The sequence below is a fragment of the Acartia tonsa genome, chromosome 3 (genome assembly GCF_053477335.1).
Source record: "Acartia tonsa isolate MP-2025a chromosome 3, ASM5347733v1, whole genome shotgun sequence".
NCBI classification, from domain to species: domain Eukaryota; kingdom Metazoa; phylum Arthropoda; class Copepoda; order Calanoida; family Acartiidae; genus Acartia; species Acartia tonsa.
This window is the reverse complement of record NC_137262.1, coordinates 29703108-29724671: the sequence shown is the minus strand read 5'-3', so window position 1 is coordinate 29724671 and position 21564 is coordinate 29703108. Positions and strand designations below refer to the sequence as shown.

General features: G+C 30.4%; 1 protein-coding gene and 1 long non-coding RNA gene across 2 annotated transcripts in view; one reads left to right on the top strand and one right to left on the bottom strand.

Moving 5' to 3' along the window:
• The window catches only part of LOC145313850 (ephrin-B2a-like), a 51293-nt gene extending 41533 nt beyond the window's left edge, over nt 1-9760 (top strand). The window contains exons 5-6 of the mRNA XM_080153494.1: nt 7163-7289; nt 7584-9760. Of these exons, the coding sequence (XP_080009620.1) occupies nt 7163-7289; nt 7584-7910 (454 nt within the window). The 3' untranslated portion in view covers nt 7911-9760. The remainder of the gene's footprint in view (nt 1-7162; nt 7290-7583) is intronic.
• Nucleotides 1-21564, bottom strand: part of LOC145313859 (uncharacterized) — a 195955-nt gene that overhangs the window by 55176 nt on the left and 119215 nt on the right. The window lies entirely within an intron of this gene.

The window sequence follows — 21564 nt, the reverse complement described above, 5'->3', positions numbered from 1 at the left end:
AGATAATAAAATTACCCACTTTTTTTCTGAAATTTGTGAGGTCAACATTAATTTCAACAAATTTGCCAATGTAGCCCCAAAGAATGGGCAACCTAAACATTCTTTGACAATGGATGCAAAATATACGTGGATATTATGACAGGAGAAACATTGAAGTCAATTTAGGTTGCAATATCCCATCGCATTTATTGGTCGTAAAATGGTTTAAAATCCAGGTAATAATAAATCCCTTTCTCTGACGCTTACTACAAGACAATTTACTCTTTGATTGCAATACACTTCTCTGTAAGTATTAACTGTGCATGGTAAAAAGAATATTTTACTCTTTATCATCAAACATCTGATATAGGAGCAGTAAATAAATATGATAACGTCTTTAATATGACGCCATTTTAAACATGTCTTGGGCCAAATAACTTAAAGACAAGTTACAAGCTATAGCTTGATTGTAAAAACACCTTATAGACAACATGAAATTTACATTTAGCGTTACAGTCTATCTGGTCATTTTAGATTATCTGTAGCGCGTTCTGTACTCTAAATTTACATTAGACGCAGCCTACTCTATAAACAAGGTTTGGTAGCATCCGTCTGATAATCTATTATAGTTTTTGGTATCCGTAGCGCTTTCAGTACTTTACATTTACATTAGACGCAAAGCCATATAGTAGCGTAGCTACTCTATAAGCAAGATTTTTGTAAGCATCAGTCTACTCTAGTATTGTTAAAATATTGTACCTACAGTATCTACATGCAATCTAAATATTGTTTGCTTTTTAAAAACTATTGTTAACTAGATGCCTTTACACTACTAATGGACAATATTTTCTTCTTGTTAAAAAAGAAATTAACATTGATAATCTAAATTAATATACGTTAACTCTATTAAAATATATGGACAACTAGAATCAAATCAGCCAGACGTGAATAGAGTTAAAGGTACTCTTGCAAAACTTTTGACAAAAATAAAGTACCGTTGTATACTAAGGATAGAAAACAATTATTTGCTATTGTCCTATATCAGGCCATGGTAAAACTGATTTAAATGTACATGGGCAATATTATGTTGTACCAGACCCTCTAAATTACCCCTTCTGTAAAATACAATTAGTGGTTTAAATGTTTGGACATCAACTTATTTAGTCGTCAACCAATCAAAATTCAATAAAAGTCCTTAAAGTTGTTAAGCCATTGAATTAGAAATCTTGTATTATGAAACTTTGGAAACTTGTGTAATAAATAGTCCCCTCCTTTCATTATCTTATATATCATGCTATTTATCTTAAATGTATGAACACCAAAGAAAGAAATGACATCATGTTGTCTTTATTGAACGAAGCACGATATTTTAGGGTCAAGGATATAGGGACAAGCAAATAGGTTAACAGCTTTGCAATATCCTTATTTATAAAGTAACAGGATGTCAGACTGTCTCTGTGTCTGTCTGTACCGAAGAACCTCGCTAACCGATGTGGTTTTTTTGCAATGTAGCTTCTCATAGGTCCTGGAAAGGTTTTAAACTCTTTTTTTTGGAAGGTACCACCGCCCTTCCAAGATTTGTAAACATATCCCAACATGTAAATTTAGGTTTAAGATATCTCTAGAATCTAACTTATTTTTCAGTAAAACATCCCAATATTATTGATTTCGATGCCAATCAGACAACTAGAATAAAATACTTCAAATTATCCTACTTTTTAACAATTTAATTTTGTGAATTTTTTTAGGAATAAGGAGGGGATAACCCAATATATTCTTCTCAAAATCATCCCTAATTGTTTTAAAGCTTTCCAATAAAAATCCATTGTTTTCTATAAATTTTTTTTCAAAATTGATTTCAAATTTAAACATCCAATTGGTGTAAAGAAAAAACCAAATAAACTTATTGCTTAAAACATCTTTTCCTTTTATTTTGACGTATATTGTCATTTTTGTCAGAACAAAGTACAATCAAACCAAGGATTGTAACATACATAGGTAACGCAGACAATTAGCTGACAATTTTATTGTGTGTGTGTTTACCAGTCTGAAGTGGTATATGTAGTATGTACAGTTATTTCACTTACCTCACTCAGGCAGACAGACGGATGTATGGACAGATATACATTAAAGGGTAGCTGCACTACTTTAGAATTGCATAGAACGGAATAATTCAATATTTTTGACAGGATGAAATTGATTTAAACAAAACAAATAATTGTACGGGGAAGCAAAATGAAATGCAGTTTTTTTAGTAGCAAAGCTACTTTATAAAATGGAAATGCGTACGTTCTCCGATCTGAACTTTAATTTAAACATCTTTGTTTATTTACGTTGATATATTAAAGTAAAACTTCCTTTCTTTTCTTTTCTTTTCTAAAAGAAATAAGTAAAAGCTATTAAGTGAATTATCAATGAGTATATTTAATCGTAAAAATAAAATTTAAATTCTTTATAACCTAATTTTGTTCACTTATCTTTTTTGACCTAGATTCTTATGACAAATACTGTTAAAACATGCATTTTAATTCTGTTATGCTTGTATGCCTTATTCAATTTAATTCTTGAACAAGTAAAACTATGTTTATAGGTAGCACAGCAATAGCAAGCATACTTTGAATTATAATTTTAAAACCCGAAGATCTAAAATAAGGGAGTAATTTTATTAGTATTTAGTCGACAATACAGACGGATAGACATTTGTTATTTTATTATTTGTTATTATTTTATATTTTATTGAGATTTGCATTTAATTATTAATAAATCAAGAAAATAACAGAGATTTACAAATAGCAACTTCAATTTAAAAGAACGTCTCTACAACTTTATGAGGCAAAATCATTTAGGGGGAGAATCATAACTATTTAATTTTAGTTAAAAATAAATATGTTTCTTTAGGTTAAATTAGTTCTAGTATATCCCCGCAAGGCTAGAGCCATGAAAGGCAGAGTCTTATATGATTAGAGGAAGCTCGTAATAAAACATTTTTCTTAAAAGGGTAGAAATTCAAAACTGTTGTTTTACAATATTGTATACACAACTTTTAAAAGCAATCCTGCAACAATGTGACATTTCAATGAATAATAGACCTATTACAACAGATAAATCATCGATGATTAATACAATCAATCTTAAAAGAATGGATAACAAATTAAAAAGAATCGATAACAAATAAATTTTTGGAAATATTAACTTCACCTTTCCCATTAAGCGTATAAGTCAATTTTTGTTATTAATTTTCTTCAAATTACATACCTAAAATATATACCTATCACAATTAAGAAATTATAAAAAGAACTTATTACAAAAAGAAGTATGTTATTTTAAGAGCTCGATAAGTAATAAACCTATAGTACTAGGTCCTGGTACTGTTTTATTTCAAAATGTAAGTCTTGGGATATTTTCTATAACCTCTCTTCCCCTTATAAGAGAGACCCTGGATGCTAGGGTCGTAGCCACTAACAAAGGTACAAAAATTCTTTTTATTAGATAGATACACCTATGATAAAAAGGTACAAGTACATATTTTTTCTGTGTTTATGATGTGTCTATTACATTAAATCTATTGTCTAGAAAGACAGTGCCCAATTTGTTGACTTTATGCAAACTTGGTTTTAGCAGAGAACTTGTCAAATATTAAGATTAGATCATCAATCAGAAACAAGAATAGTTCTGTCATTTGTGGCGCATTAAGTTAGAAAATCTAAATATTATAGAATAGTTTTTGGAAACTAAATGATTAACTAAGTAACTAAGTAATTTTTCATATTTTGTCCTACTCTTTGAATGTTGGTTTAAGTGAAATTTTTCATGAATCAACTATGATTAAACTTTGAACTATCATAACAACAACCAAAAATTTACTTTCACAACCTTTATCTTAAAGCACACTGTAATAAAATAGCCAAGGCATTCCTTTCTAAAACTAAATTAACAATCAAATTTGTGTAGTTTGACCTTCCATTTCAATAAGATTTTGATTATTTGCACTATAAAATAAATTGAGATTAATTTGAGACTAAATTTTTCACATGATTTTTTAACTGGTTGTTAAAATTAGTCTGACAATTAGATGTCCATGCGAAATAGCTAAAAAAATAACTTAAACAAGAATGAAAATGTCATTAAGATGAATACAACACCACCTGTAATAATATATTATGGAAACTAAAGCATTTTAGACAATGTAATGAAAAAAGATAAAAACATACCCAATAACCTATCTATAAATTTTCTGATTCCATTTTGGATATCTTTGTATTGGTCATAGTTAGAATTAAGTTAAGTATAAAATAAATATTTTTGTAGGAGCGCCTTTTTAGTCTGAGAATCCAAAAGTTTGTCCGGCAATTAATCTTACTCATGATTAAATTAAATTCGTTTTTGCCACAGCTTTGGATATTAATTCCAATTTGTCACCAGGGGTTTGGACTGAATTAGGGTTAGTTTTTGTGCTAGATATATCTTTTTCCTATAAATTTTAAGCTTTTATGGTACAGATTTATACAACCACATAGTAAAAGTCTTGTAAGTTTTATCAAAAAAAATAGGACCTTTCAGTTTTCCTAATGTACCAATATCTTATAAAGTTTTCTGCAACTGGTAAAATAACCAGCTATCATAAAAAAATTGCAGCCCTCAACCGCGAATGAAACCGCGTGTAGATGCTAGCTAAAAGTAAAATATTCGGCATAAGACTAAAATTATTTAAAGAACCAGAGAATTAATTTCACTATAAATAATTGTGAAAACAGGTTGCTAGTCAACTTTTTTCTAATCTTAGTCTAAACTTTTTTATCTCTTTATTGTCTCAAGTTAATTGGTCAGAAAATTTCTTGTTCCTCTTCTTTATAAATCCAGGGTAGAAATGGAGCATTTTTGATAGTCTGCACTGTCTAGTTTAAACAAAATTTTATATAAATCAAAATTAGATGATAAAACCTATTAGAGTTCTATAGCTTCCTTTCACGGAAGCATTTTTTTCTATTTTTTATTACAATTACTGTATGTGATTCTGCATAATCTGAGAAAATCTAACACGTTATCATCCAAAAAATTAACATTTGAGACTTGCTGAAAAGTTCAAGGCAATTTTTTCGGGCTTTGTTTTAAAATTTTACTGAAGGCTTTATTAATGAAATAAGCATTAGCTGCTTCGCCCCCTAGATGCACTTGGGGGGCTCTTATTAGCTAACATTATTATAAAGTTATGTTCCAACTATGTATTGCCCAAGCCTACCCTCTAGATAACAAATATGAAATATGTTTTATTTATTAGTATACAATAAGAACTAAACCAGTTGATTATTACTAATTGATTAATTGCCCTTGCAAATATGATAAATTGGTATTTTATTGAGCATTTTTAATTTTAATCTTCCAATTAATTAAAGGGTTTGAAATCAGGCTCGACATCCGCCCAATTAATAAAAATCTTATGTATGTAAAAAAATTTGCTTATGGATCCAGCTTGCTTAAAGTTCAGCGGCTGTCGAGTATTGATTTAAAAACTCTAATCTTTTGAATCAAGTTTTTTTAGATTGGTGACCTGAGCTTTTTGAAAAATTGTTTTAAAATGTGTATTATTTTATAATACTTGGGTGGCTATTATGTAATACTTTCAATTCAATTACTCTCATTTGTAGGGGGGACCTGTTATTCTAACAAATAGAATAAAAATAGGAATAATTGGTAGTATTTATGTATAACATACAATAGTAAGAACATTATTGAAAGACTAACGACATTTTTGTTATTTTCAAAAACTTTCTAAAAATATCTTCCGGAGATATTGAAATGAAAATAGATTAAAAACAGTTTTGTTAGCCACGAGGGTCCGAAGGCCTAGCTAACAAAACTGGAAAAGTCTTCATAATGTTTGTCCCTAAAGTGAATTAAAGACCCGTTTCTGTTAGAAAGCCCTAATAAATTAGTATTAATAGTGATCCCCTCTTTCAATGCTAATTTAAATTGGTGTCTAGGTATCTTTTATCAGGATTAGAATTTACTTTTAAGGTCTTTAGCGTGCGGTGGGTCACAGGGAATTTTATTCTAAAGACATGGAAAAACTTTTCCAGAATGGCTTCGAAACCCATTATTATCCGCTGAATTAGAACCGGTTCTTAGTCATACTGAAAATTATGTATATTATCGTAGTAAAGATAATTTTCTACAAATAATAATAGCAATACCAGTTTCGTTGGCTCAGAATCCTTATTCAAATCTGCGAAAAAAAAGACCATTAAAAAATCCTGTCTGTTAATGTGTTTAGCAGATTTTAGGGCTTTTTAATACCACATTGATAAGAAAAAAGTGCAAATAACAACAAATGCCAGTTTTACAGATATATAAAATGTTGTTTTTAGGCCTAATTAGTTCTATATCATTGTATAAAATTGGAAATGTATTTCTAATGCTTTTTATTACAATATTTATTTTTCCGATTAATTGTTTTAAAACCAGGTGTTATGATAAAAGTATTTGTTTCAGTTGGTCAAAAATAATTTTTACTTAACTACAGGCGTGCACAGAGTTTTTTTTAAGCAAAAAGAGGTGGGTAATTTTATGGTCAAGGGGGTGTAATAGAGGGTTGTAGACCCCTATCAATGGGATTATAGAAGGGTCGACTATTAGGGGAGTGCATTAAATTTCCTTTATTTGCCAGGTGGGTGGATCACCACCCCCCCCCCCCCACAATCTCTGTGCACGCCTCTGACTATAATAAAAAGTTTGTTGATTTAAACAGTCAACAAAACGTTCTGTCTTCTGAAAATGAAAAAGTTTACAACATTTATCATTAGAATAAAAGTTATATTCATTACTGCACAGTACATTACAGTTATATAATCTAATTTCTAATAACAAATGGTGCAATATAATCATAATGAGAAGCATTTTTCTTCTTCTTTAATATTGCAAGTTATGCCCGAATAGCTAGCTTACAGAGATTTTCTAATTTAAATTCATTTCATCACATATTAATAAATTCTAGAGGACAGGTCATCAAATCATGTGATTCAACATTAAGTCGATTGATCTACCTAAAGAAAAAAAGGTTCTAATGCTTAAGGTCATTGAAAGGGCCTTTTATATGAGTCAAGGCATTCCCCAACAATAAAAGATAAATTAACCAACAATGCAGAAACATAAATTTTAAGCTCTATTAATTTACTTTCTATTTCAGATCCTTCAGTCCGACTCCACGAGGCCTGGAGTTTCATCCTGGGAAGGATTATTTCTTCATATCAACCTCCTGGAAGGATGACCTCTACAGAAGAGACGGAGGCTCTTGTAAATTTAATAATATGAAGGTAAATAATCTTATTAAAAAGCAGTTACAGGTATACCAACATTATAGATAGAGGAAATATGCATTGTAATATTACGTAAGGAAGCATAAAAAATCATGGATGGACTAACGAACAAAGTGAGTTTTAGAACAAATGTTTACCCCACAGCTTTATAGGCGGACAGAAGTGAATTATATGTAGAGTAGATTCACTACTAAAATTTAATAATATAATATGAAAACAAAATGTTTAGTTAATGGTATATAATAATAACAACATCTAGGAAGAAAAATTTATATTCTTTTGTGATTTCAGATAATCTTCAAAGTGGCCGACAACCAGCAGAACGAATCAAGGCTGCTGGCCACCCAAGCACCCGCCATCAACACACCCCGCAAGACCTATGAACTCTCCAGCTCCGACGTCATCCGACCCATTGAGGATGTCCAATCATTCAGAACCAGCCTCGAGCTGGCCTCACACAAGCGACCAGTTGTGGATGAGGAAAACTACCGGGAAATGATCCGGCGGGGACATCAGGTCAAGCAGGAAGCCTCGAGAATGTCGTCATCATCCTCAAACAATGCATTTTCCCACCTTTTTCTATCAGCTGTTTTAATGCTTACATTTTTGCTAAGATGACCATAGTAAGGCATAGTTAAAAATGACTTTTTATTAGCAATATTAACTTAAAAACTGTGAATTCATGCAATGAAAAGAAATATAGAACAATAGGTTAATAATATATTCTTTTTCTTGTGATATAAGACACCACGGAATTGAAACAATTGGTATAAATTTACAGTTGTGTGACTACAGAGACACCTATGGTAAAATAATGTACTAATGATAATTTTGTGATATTTGACACCTAAGAAGAATGATCTATATCCCAGTGATGATGATAATAATAATAATTAAAGGATAATAAAATTAATTTTACTGTCGACACACATTTTAAAGTGTTAAGTATTTAATTACTTTCCTTAGCATTTCTTATGAACCTACTTAGTGTTATTATATGAAATGATTTTTGTGCCTTAGATAGATTATTCATTGGCTTGTGCTAAAGTTAAAGAAGCAGCTTATAGTGCTTATAAAAAAAATTACGCCATGCAATACAAACTACAAATGATAGGGCAGTACATATTTTACCATTTATCAATTAAAATGTATACTATTACTGGCATGTCATTAGCCCTTTGTATTGTATCAAGTCGTTTTTCAAAGGCACTATAGTCTATAAGCTGCTTCAAAGTTAAAGCAAAAAGTTTATGTGGCGCAGCTATACTATAACTAGGGTATGTACGTACATATTTTAAACAGTCCGTCAGATTACTAGTAAGGATACCAAAATATTAAACTACAATCTCTAGGCAGGTTGTCCTGTGAGTATTCAGTCTAAATAAACTGTATTTTTGTCTGATTTTTTTTACATATTATCATAGTTTACTGTTCTTTTTACACCAGCTTGTTGTTGCTGCGCTAATTATTGATAGCATTGTTCTTGTTGTAGATAATTTTTTTAAACAAAAGATTATTTTTGATAAATCGTGCCATATAAGTTAAAGTTAAGTAGACTAAAAAATCACGAAAATAGTAAAGCTACATGATTATTCTTTCAGTTAATTCTATGTAAAACCTAGTTATAGAGTAGCTGCGCTACTATTAATAACACATTACATATGATTATACCCCGTACTTTCAGTTTTTTTCTCCTCACAGTTGTGTAAAAATGTAATAAATATTAATAAATTATGTTGCTCTAAAGATGTAAAAATCATAAAATTGTATAATTTAATTTATGATCATTTAATCTTAATATGTATATTTTTGTTTTGAATTTTGGTGCTAAGGATAAAATTAGGTAAATTTTTCTGTTGAATATTGAAAACGTCAGTATATCAGTTTCAGGGACGTCCAAGTTTTTTTAATGAGAAAATGTGGGATATCTAAGGTTTGAGAGGGACAATGTAATGTAGTTTTTAAAATTTTGTGGGTATAAAATGAGGGGTTTCAATGTGTAAACACCCCTATACCCCCACCCTTGGACGTCTATGATCAGTTTACCATTTACGATTAGGAATAAAATATTATCTAGGTATACAAATTCAAATAGGCCTAATAACAAATGCTCATAAAAAATTTAAGATCTTTTAGTTATATCTCAGTCCAAGTTACCGAAAAATTACCTTTGAAAAGTAACAATTTAAATCATAATTTTTTTTAAATGCAATATTTTTTTCCAATTCTGTTCATTATTCTTCAAAATTGGTAAATCTTTGTAAAATTGAAGTTAAATGCTACTTAAAGGTCAAACTTACATACTTAATTTTGAACATAAACTGTTTTAGTAGTTTTTCATCTTGCCTACCTTACCATTATAATATAAGTGAAACGATTGTAATATTGTTGTAAAATGTACCATATTAATTAACACCAAAATGTGCTAATAATACTTATTTAATTCATAATAAAGTCTTCTAGTCAAATTTTATTCATCATTTTGTACTAGCTCATCTACTTTAAAACAACGATGATAACATCCATAAAAGCTCTGAAACGGTAGGATAAACAAACATTAACACTTGTAGAGTGTCAGAAATTTGTTGCAAAACTGCCAAAATACAGGATACTATAATAGAACATACTTTCATTTTAGGATTTGATTTTGAAAAAGAAACTAATCGCAATTTTTGAAATAATTAAAATTAAGTTTGTGCTCGCCAGTTACTTTGAGGGAAAGCACCACACTCATATTAAAATGTAAAGGCTAAGAAAAACTTTCATTAGATAGGCAAATATAAAAGAACTGCAACTATGCAATGGTTAGCTGTTCATACAATAAAGAAAAAAAATACAAAATGTTATTTGCAATTGCTTATAATATCATGATAAAATAAGATTATCTTGTACCTTTACAAGTAAAATAGCTTGTTTCTAAAGACCACTGAATAAATTTTAATATTTTTGTAATATTCTATTATGAAGTTTATAAATATTCGTGAATAACTTGTCGTTATAATAATAGAATATTTTTAACTCAATAAAGAACAGTTATACAATTAAAATTGACTGAGAAAGGAATAAACAAGCGTCTCCACTTATAGAGTAGCTTAGCTACTAAAATGGTTGATTTGTCCCAATTCTAATGGATTTTGATTTTCTTATACAAAAATAAAAAAAAATAGGTATAAAGTTTCCAAATCAGTTTTATCACTACATTTTAGAAACTCTTTTAATATTATGTAATTCTATTAATGTGTGTTATGTGTTATTTTGAAGATTTAAATTATGAAAGGCAATGCACTGCACATCCAAATATATCACAAGAATCTAAGTCACATATACTAATAAATTTCAAATAAGAAAGTTACAAAATGTTTTTTGCTTGCACAAACTTCCTAATGGGGAAGGTTTAATGGATATACTATTACTTTGATCTTACACCAGATTTTCATGTTCTCTAATAAAGTGTAACTTGCAGCGGGCTAAATTAACGATTCATCCCTACCACCCTCTTTACCACATCCCATACCATTCTACAGAATAAACGAAATGACCAATAGGCCAATTAACCAATTTTATGTTAGTAACCTAAATTGACGAAAATTTTTCCCATGTCATATATCCACGAATGTTCTACATCCATTGAAGGTTTCTTTCAGTGCCTGGCTTCACTATATAAACTCAACCGCCCGTCCAACTTTAAGAAAAAACACAACAGCTACAACTAATATGTCTGTAAGCCACGAATTCAACATTTTGAAGAATATTTGTGGTTTTAATGATTCGCAGCAGTTGCCTGACCCCACTAAAAATCCAAGGCTGGCGAGCCTTGGTTTCTACATGGTGCCTATAATTTATTGAACATTATAATACCAGATACCATAAGCTTTTATTATAGAAAAACTTACTTTTTAACGATGAAAGCCAAGTCAATCGATGATAACATAGCTCTGTAGCTTTTTCAAGTACCTTTAAAAATGTTTAAACACAGATAATAAATCTAGGGCCGATAGAAGTAAACCCTAAGATCTCAGTAACCGCTAAACTACTCTAAAATCTTCAGGGAATATACCTACAGGTCCTGTATATTCATTGCATTCATATAACTTTTTGCTGTTTGTATGAAAGTATGAAAAAAGGATAAATAGACTTACATTCTAATCCCATGAACATCAGCTACGCTCTAAATGAAATTCTCGCAAGAACTTTTGATAGTAGAAGATGCATTGAAGTTGAACTTCAACATAAATCAACAATTTTGATTAAGATTTGCATCTTTTTATTGAGGGTAGGGCACTGGTGGGGTATCCATGTAAAAAAGTAAAAGATCATAAAATACAATAAATATATCACTGCACTAAGATTTTGAATGGGTTAAAAAGATTTTTAATTTTAGAGGCTAAAGAAACGGCTTCTATAGAAAAACTATTTCCCCCTACTTTTCCAGAAGTAAAAAACATAACCCTATGGAAGTTTTTCGTAGTCAGAAAATGTATATAACTTACAAATTTTTCTATCAATTTATTTCACGACTAAATTGCTGTTGTATGTAATATTGATATGCAGTATTTTGGGCCAGGGAGTAAGGGAGGGGACAATGGGCAATTAATTCAATTTAAGAGGGTTCGCTGAAAAGCAATGAAAACCAGATTTATCAAGAAAATTTTACCAAAATTGTAAAGGGATCATGGTAACCTAATTTAGAACAAAATTAGTTCTAAGAAAAAAAATCATTTACTTGAAAACTAAATTATCAACACATCACAATGTAGTAAACATTCTGTAATTAATCACTAGAAAAATCTTGTTTAGAACTACCTCAACCCTTCTGATATATTTATAACTGACCCCTAAACTCAAGCGGTTCTTAGATTATTTAATACATAAATATCACAGTAGAGTTTCTATACATGAAAAGACATTTTCTTGGGAAAAAATATTTGTTAAAACCAGCGATAAATAACAAACTTTTCTGTCTGCATATTCAAAACTAGCTCAGCTAGTTAGCGGGGCATTGATGCGCAAGTCCCCAAAATCAGTAAGGATCCGCTGTATTCGTGCACATTCCCTTTAAGCCAGTCCCCAAAGTCTGAGACTCCTTAAAAATTGAATATTCGATTCATTGTCCCCTCCCTTACTCCCTGATTTTGGGCAGACTAAGGCACTACATTAAACCAAGTACAAGAAAAATTCATAGAAATATCTAAAATATATTTCTATATTTAGGCCAAAAACTAAAAACAAAATAAATTGTACGTATAAATGCTGTTTTGAATTAATACAGTAATGTTTAAACACCATATTGATTTAATGTTTGAATTTTTTTCTTGATTTAAGCAACAGAATTTTACTTTAATAGCTTAGGGACAACATAAATTTATAATCATAAATTTTAATAAATGCAATAATAATATTATTTATTACAAACATAACAGCATTTTTAAACTAAATCAATTTAATTTTAATTTTTAATACATTTTTTTAAAGGGTTAATTCAATAAGTAAAGTATCCAAACGTTTCAACCATTACTTGGAATCTACCAAAGGGATAACTTTGTGTATCATTGGGGATGTACATCAATTTATCAGCCATTGTCTTATCCTTTTAGATCCCTGGATTTATACTTTCTATAAGATGTTTTCAAAATCGATCAAATTGTTCAGCTTCCTACACGATTTTATTTTTTGAAAGTGTTGTAAAATGATTAAGTTGTTTTTCTTTCAAAAATGTATGAAAAATGTCAATATTATATAGTAGAAAGCGATGATCTATGAGTAAACTCTCATAAATAGAAATTCAAAAACATACTATTTGTGTGTGAACTCTTACCTGCGCCCCTATTATCTAGGGACTCTGTATTTGAAGGGGTAGGAAGGGGGCTTAAAAACAGCGGAAACCTCTTTAATTTAACGTGACCTATGTGAAGCTATGAACACTTCAACGAAAGTCTTTTCTTATGGAGAAGGGAAAGGAGACATAAGATTTACTGACCTACGTCAAGAAGCATATCATCTATCTATTAGAAATATTCTAAAAATGATTTAATTTTATATAATGGGATAAAAATTATGCTTGATAAACTTCATGTATAATGTACAAGGTTCAGAAGCCGCGCGTCAGCCTCGACTAAGCCTCAAATTTAAACCTGTGTGGATGCTTTGAATATTTTTGGAATAAAGAGATTGCCATATTTTGGCCAGATATAGACTTCCACCTGATTCCAAGTTGATTTTCCTGAAGCTTACAGACAGCGGCCGAGCCCTGATATTGAATTATGTTTGTGTGGGAAAAGAATTTAAATTGTTTGTTTTCAATTTTGAGAACATCAAAAGTTTATTGACTTTTATTCAGGACAAGTGTCTCACTGTCTATGAGGAAAAGGATAACATTATACCAAGTATGACAACATCCATAAAAAAGAAGATTTAAAATCAGATTGTAGGACAAACGAACATTAAGCAAATATTAATAAACAAATTATAGAGTAGCTTTGCTACTAATAAGTTTTAAGAAAATTGTATATTTTGTTGCAAAATTTGGTAAGTACAGGATACTGTTTGAGGACATACATTTTTATTATTACTTGTTTATAGGCACACTTCGCTAAAATTATTACACCTTGTTGTCTAGAAAAAACACTTCCAAAAATCGGATGAACAAGATAAAAAGTTAAAAATCTGAATGTTTAAGATGGACGGTTAAAGGTCTACTATGCTTGTAATGAGGATTAGTATATCCACACGGACATTAAAATATATAGGAATAATTGGCCTAATCATAAAAATCTTTAGGGCTAGCTTAAGAGCTAACATGGTTTTTGCCAACCCTGGACCGATAGTTTTACAACAAAGCTTTTTCCAATATGACTCCAAAACCTATTAATATCCGCTGGAATAGAACCGTTTCTTATCACGTATGACATCTTATTACAGACAGGACCTTGTGGCTAACAAAATTATTTTAATGTTTTCATTTTTCATTTTTATATCCGCGTAAAGCTGCCTTTAATACGATGCGATAAAAAACTTGATTCCGTGAAGAAATTATCTATTAATGTAGTTTGAGTCCAAACCTCTAACTAACATTCTTCCAAATACTTGATTTGCAAAATAATGTTCATGACAGTGCATAAAAGTCTGTTGCAAAAAGGTCTTAAGAAATTTAATTCTAATTATTCAACTAATCCTTACAGCAATGGATATAGAATATACGTGGATATTATAACCGGGTAAAAATTGTAGTCAATATATGTTGCTAACATGGACATCATTTATTGGTCAGTTTGTTCATCTAGTAAGAGGGGAGGAGATGGGGTAAAGGGGGTGGATCGTTATTTAAGAAAGCTAAAAGTTTCACTTTATTTGCGCATATGATAATCTTGTGTAAGATCCAAGTAATAATAAATCCATTTTACTATCTGTGAAGAAAAAGTATACTTAGTGCAAAATATTTAGATTATATTTCAAATCTCTTCATAACTATGGTTTCATCAAAGCGTACTAAGCAGCTACAAAGCTACTCAATAGCTATGACCCTCTAACGCAAAACGAACCGATTTTGTTGCGATTTTGCATAAACAAACTTGTCTTGGTACTTTGAAAAATAGAACATGTTTGCCAAATTTACTAGATATTCAAAATTTCGAAATAAAAGTTTCATGCTCCTTATTTGATATTTTTAACTTGTTATTGATACTTTTGGACATAATTGTCTCTATTCTATAATCATCTTATTCGTATTACACCCCTTTAAGTATGTAATCCTAGCTGCCAATAATTATTAGGATGGCCATTTATTGTTTTTTTATGATTTATATATTAGACCCCCAACCACCCCTTTTATACTTCTCTATTAAATACATGGATAGATAAATGGAGTATAATTTATAATTCCAACATTTTTTCAGTTCTAAAACCCTATAATATAGTATAACTAGAGTTGGCTCGATATAACTATCTCCCTATTGGCTAGTTTTCTATATGCATATATATTTCTCAATAAATCTATTTTCCTCACCCGGCATTACTATTTAAACGGAACTAAATATTTAATAATTTAAATGATCTTAAAAAGATCTTTTAAATTATATTTTTTTCTTTACATTACCATCACCAAAGGGTTTATTATATGATTACAAATTTAGTTCAATATTTGAACACACAAAGTGTCGCCACAATCGAATTCTTTTAAAACAGAGTTTTCTTAAATTTATTATATCATAAATTCAAATTTTCTTTTTTATGATTAGAAATTAAATACTTCATTATAATGTAAATAGCAACATGAAATGAAAAAAATGAATTTGTTTTTAATAAAGTAAAATAATGGGTCTTATCGTTCTGGGCAATGAGAGTTTATTATGGATTATTGGAGCACTATGAGTTTTCAACGAATAGTCCTTGGAAAACTTGAGCTCGTTTAGAGACATTTATTTCCTATATAGATCTGACATGGATCTTGAAGCAATTAAGCAGGTTAAAAATTGGAAGATTTCATTAAATAAAAGTTATCGCAAATATACTTAGTAAATAATCTTTATCATGAATCTGAAGATAATGGAAATTACTTATCCGAATGATTTGTACTTTTAAGGAAAGCTTTAACAATATCTTAGGTGGTCACCCCCCCCCCCCCACCTTTCCTACAGGCTAGAAATATAGATCTGAAGCAAAAGATCTCGAAAATTGCTGGTGTACATGGGTTGTACTTTGATTGGGATGCTTTAAATGGTTTTATGCTACTTTTACGTCCTTCCCCCGCTCTCTCCTAGTAATACATAACAAATGTAATAATATATTTTTTATGGGGATTTGATAAATCTTTCATTGACCTATCCCTGTATGCGTATTTCTCTCCATGTGAGCTCTCTACCTTCAATACTTGCTGATTTATTTCCCATGCCTTATTCTCTCTCTCTCATACTTAATTCCCAAGGGCAGTGGATGGGCGGATTCTAACAGACTCTAGCATCTATGGTAAAAATTAGGATTATGCAGGATTAACATCCTTTACTTATATCATGGTATGTACTAAGCCTCTCGAAAAAGAAAACCTTTATCTTGTAAAAACCGTTTACATGAACAAAATTCTTTATGATACAAAGTAAAAATTAACAATAGACTCATAAGCATAATCGTCCAGAAGGGGGATGTCAACACAACCATGTTGTATTTTATCTATTCCTATTTCATCAAACCTTTTTTCGTAACTGCATTTACTATGTATAAATTTGTCATAATAAAATAATCCAAAATTCCGCCCTTCCAATATCCTTACACAAACTCAAAGATTGCGGGAGGTGGGGAAATTTATCCCTTTAAGTTGCAAATTTCATCCCCCATACCCCGGGTGGCCAATTTTACCCCACGACAAATTTTCCCCTATTGAAAAAACGTATCTTAATATAGAGAGAAAATGTGCCGCCCCCTCCTATCGTGTTTGGCAAGGAACTTTTGCGACCTTTAGTTTCTTTACTGTTATTGTGACGGAATTTTAAAAAATCTTATTCATGAAATTTATAATCATTTTAATAGAGTTAAAGAATTTGTTTCCACTGATCTATATTCACATTTTAACAAATCTTTTTGTTTTTATGAGCTAGTTTTAAGCTCAGTGGCAGCTTTCCTCATATTGCATTTGGACTACAAACAAACCTTTTGAAGAAACCTTATGATTCTTATTTAGGTTAGGTTAACACATTGTTAGAAGAGCTATGCATGGATAGAACCCCGCAGTATTAGAACCCCCACTCTCATATAAATGGCCAAAGAGAATGGGGTCATTTTGTGGTCCAGAAATAGATTGAAATCAAAGTATCAAAAATATTTGAACCAATAACTGTACTATTGAAATCATTAATGATTCCTGAAACAAGTAGTCAGTACAATTCTTCAATAACAAAAGACTCCCAAAAACTAAGAACATTTAAAATATTTTGTAATTGTATATTTTTATGGTAGCTTTGACGCATCAAAATAAGGAACAACCTTTTATTTATTATCATGTTTTAGAATTCACCAAATTTATTTTAATCTATCTAGAGTCTGAAATGAATCCATCTGATGAATGCATGCACAGCACAGCGCAGAGTACACACTAATCAGATTTAAAATTAAATCCTTCTCTTACAATCCTGGGAAGCTGGAAGATATATTTACATATATAGGAAAAATACCCAGTCATTAGCTCATTACCTCTCCCCACCTTTCATTAAAAAAATATAAATATTATAGAAAGAAAAAGAGAAAGAAACTTAAGTTAAGGAATGATTTTTCCGACTGAATCAAAGTACCAATCATGTCTTTAGCTTCCATCCAAATGGTTTTGGTTTTGGAAAAGAAAAGTGGCAGTCAATCTACCTGGATGTGTGAACCCCCCTCTTAACTATTTTCATAAAAGGTAGGTGAAGAGGTATGGTGCTTATGTGCTTCACAGAGGGATTTTGTTCATATCTCTGTATGCATTTAATTAACCAATGTTCTAATTTATAGAGTATCACACTTCAGATTGGAATTAGATTTATCCTTTGGAAGAGAGATTTAAACCATATAGTTTTTAGTAGCAAACCTTTTCTATAGTCTGTAATGTCTGGCTGTAAGAATTTCTATTTAGGAAACGTTCCCAGCTGCTAGTAGCTAATTTGACAGGTTTATGTTAGAAATGTTAACATTAAAGTACATAAACAGACACAAATCATTACTATGGACAGGGTAGTTAGGGTATCCAGAAAAAGTTCATGCAATCTATGTTTTGTCTGTCTGTTGAATATTTGTTGTAAGATCATACCCTATTTAAACAGGATCTTGTCAACATGTCAAGATACTTCCATACTGTGATTTGATGTCAATCTTTAAAACTGAATTATTTTTGGGGATTGTCTAACTAAATACTTAACAACCCCCTCACCACCCCTTTGGAGACAGATAAAACCAAAAATTATATTTTTTCTAGAACTCAATTGTTGGTCTAAAAAATTTGTAAATTTCGTGTGTTGCAAATTAAAAATCATTTTCGCAACATCTCTAACGTAATAAACTATGCACATGTATGTTTGTATGTCTGTGTGTCTGTTCGTGTGTATCAGTGTGTGTACAAACTTGAGTTTTATTTATTATCCTTACAGCATCAATATTTCAATTGCAAAACCATACATACACATTCACAGGGACACATTCAAATATTCTGTAAAACATTGCAAAGTACGAAATAATTATAAGAACAAAGTATGTCTCTCCGTGACAAAAGTTCTCGTAAGTCTGAGGACTGATATGGTTCTCCTTTACAATGAAGCTTCTTATAGGTCCAAAGAGGGTTATATCTATTTTTAGAGAGGGAATTAAAAATCAGCGAATGTATTAGAATTGAAATGTATGTTCATGGAAGATAAGAAATTAAAGCTTTCTAAAGAATAGAATCCACATACAAATACCTATTGTATTATTGTATTTTGTTTTGCATATTAACTATCTCTTGTCGACTGGCCGAAAAGTTTACGTTGGACTTTAAGGACACACGGAGGCAAACTTTTACACTTTAGGGATAAGGGAAAGTTTCTGAATAATAATCGTATTAGAGACAGCTTTCCGCGGATATTTATATGAAAAAAATGTAAGATTTAAACCAGTTTTGATGAGGGAAAATTGTCTTTAATACGATGTTCAATGATTTTTCAGTATGATTGAGAACCAGTTCTAATCCAGCGGATATTAATCGGTTTCGAAGCCATACTACAAAACAGGTTCTAAATTTGATGATTAGTATCTCAGGAACAACTTGTTGTCAAACTTGGATCTGTTCTGATGTGAAGCTTCATGGTGAATGGATGTAGCAATATTACTGAGCTTTAAAATTTCCTTCTACATTTTTTTGTCATTAGTATTACATTACCCTATTCCTGCAATAACACACAAAAACAAAACAAAATCACAAACACACACACAGAGACAAAAACACTTGTAGCCCATTAAAAACAGACAAACCCAACTGCAGCATACTTGAAACAATGGTCAATGAATTTTATCCTTTACTTAATGTGATTTCATTGTATTTTTATTGTTTTTCTTAACTATTTCTATAACTCACTTTGTATTGATATAAGAATTTTGCAAATATAACAAGGATGACAGCATCCATAAAAGCGAAGCTCTGAAATCAAACTATAGAAAAAAAACATAAACATGTTAAACATGAAAATTAAGTTAAAGGTATAACCAAATTGTATATAAACTTGGTGCAAAATTGCGTAGCTACAGGATTCTATTTCAGTCTAGGACATACTCTATTTTAGAACTTAAGTATAGAGATACTTCAGTTAAAATATTCTACCTTATTGTCCTAGGAATCTTTGTTGCCAAAAGGTAAAAATCAGCATGTTTTAAAAGAACGTACGAACGAAAAAAGTTAACCGTTACGTACAGACCCTATCCATTTTTTATTTGAATAAAGTAAAACATTGTTTAAATGGCTAATTCTAAACATAACGACTTCAACAAAATATTTGACAATTTCATTGTTTTGTTTACCAGAGCTGCTTTATAATATAGGGTACCTGCGTAAGGTAGAACGTTATCATTTTTTACTTGTTTATTTACGATATATGAAAAAAATAAAACTTACATTTCTTTTAATTATAAACTAGATATCTGACGTAAATGTCATATTCAGTGATTTAATGACAATTTCTGCAAACAAAATACTTTTCAAGTGCTCTGTTATATTAAGCTTTTATTTTGATATTATTGTTCTGTCTATGAACACAATTATCCTAGTTGAAACTTTAAAACTATAATATATTTTGCGGTAAGGAATGTAACAAATTACAAATATTATTGGACTTTAAGTAGGAAGGAAAATTATTTTGAATTTGCAAAACAATTGCATACTCAATTTTGCAAACAACTAGAACTAGTTTTTTCAATAGTAGGGTAGCAATAAAGGTCCTTATACTTAAATTACAGTAGTCTGTCTGTACATCCAGTAATTTTCATGAAAGTTTAGTGTTGGTCCAAGGAAGGTTTTAGGCTATTGCGGTATAGGGTGTGAGATACATCAATCCCGAATGAGATCAAGCCTCCAAGAAAAAATCCCCCCCCCCCAACATAAATACAAAAACTATAAATTGTTGCCAATGATAGAATTCAAAGAGTAGCTATGCATTTGTCCTTTTTCACATTTCATTGAGAAAATTTTGTAAGAAACAAAGCTTTTTGGTGAAACATGTTCAACATGCCACAAAAATTTTGGAAATTTTCCTTCAACTGAAAGTGGACCGCAAACAAGCTTTTTAATACAGCATATTTCTCAAAGTTCAAGATGTCGTTGAAAGAATCCAACAGGTAGATCCCTGACAGGGCTAAAAATGCAGTTTTTAAGGATAAATATAAGGTAGTACGGGAATCTGTTGTTCATTTGTCGATTTTAGGGATTATAGCAAATTTTACTTCTAACAGGCAAAAAATGAAAAGAATAATCGATAGTCTAAACAACAAGGTACACTATTTCAATCAACTTAATATTCTAAATAAAAAATACAGTAATAAAATAAAATAACAAATATTTGAACTCATAAAATTTTTATACAATAGAAAGACAAACCATTTTTTTTAATGAAGTAATGAAAGGTCCTATCTAAGACTATTCATTGTATCGTTACAAATTAATTCAAATATTTACTCCGAAATAAAATCATAAATGTATAAAATACAAACAACTTTATAACTTGTAGAGTAGTTGTGCTACAAACAATCTAAGCTTCCGGAATGTCCTCTTAAGCAGCGCGCTGTCAAAACTGAAAGTGCGCATAACAAATCTGTTGGCGGTCAAATACATTATTCCAAATATTTAGTTACATTCCCTGTGTCCTTAAAACAAACACAATTTTGTACAAATCCAGCGCAGCAACATTAAGCTAAAACTATATTAAAGAGCAGCATTGCAGCAATGACATAAATCTGACGTAGTTAAGTTCAGACTGGCTTCATGCCCAAGATATAGAGTAGCTTGATGATAATACCGAAAAAAAATTACCAAAATTCTAAAGCATTTTAAACAGCAAAGCTTTTCTACATATAGGACCGGTCATTAACGTTCAGCTATGATCATTTGGACATGTAAGACTTGTTATAAACTTTAAATGATTCCTGTAACAAATAGGTATAATCTGGAAAGTCCAGAAAATCATAACTATCCATTTTGGATATAATATCATTAAGAAATTATTAAACTTTTAGTATGATTTTTAAGCATTCACAATTTAACATCTTTTTAAGTGTCAAAATAAAAGTACAA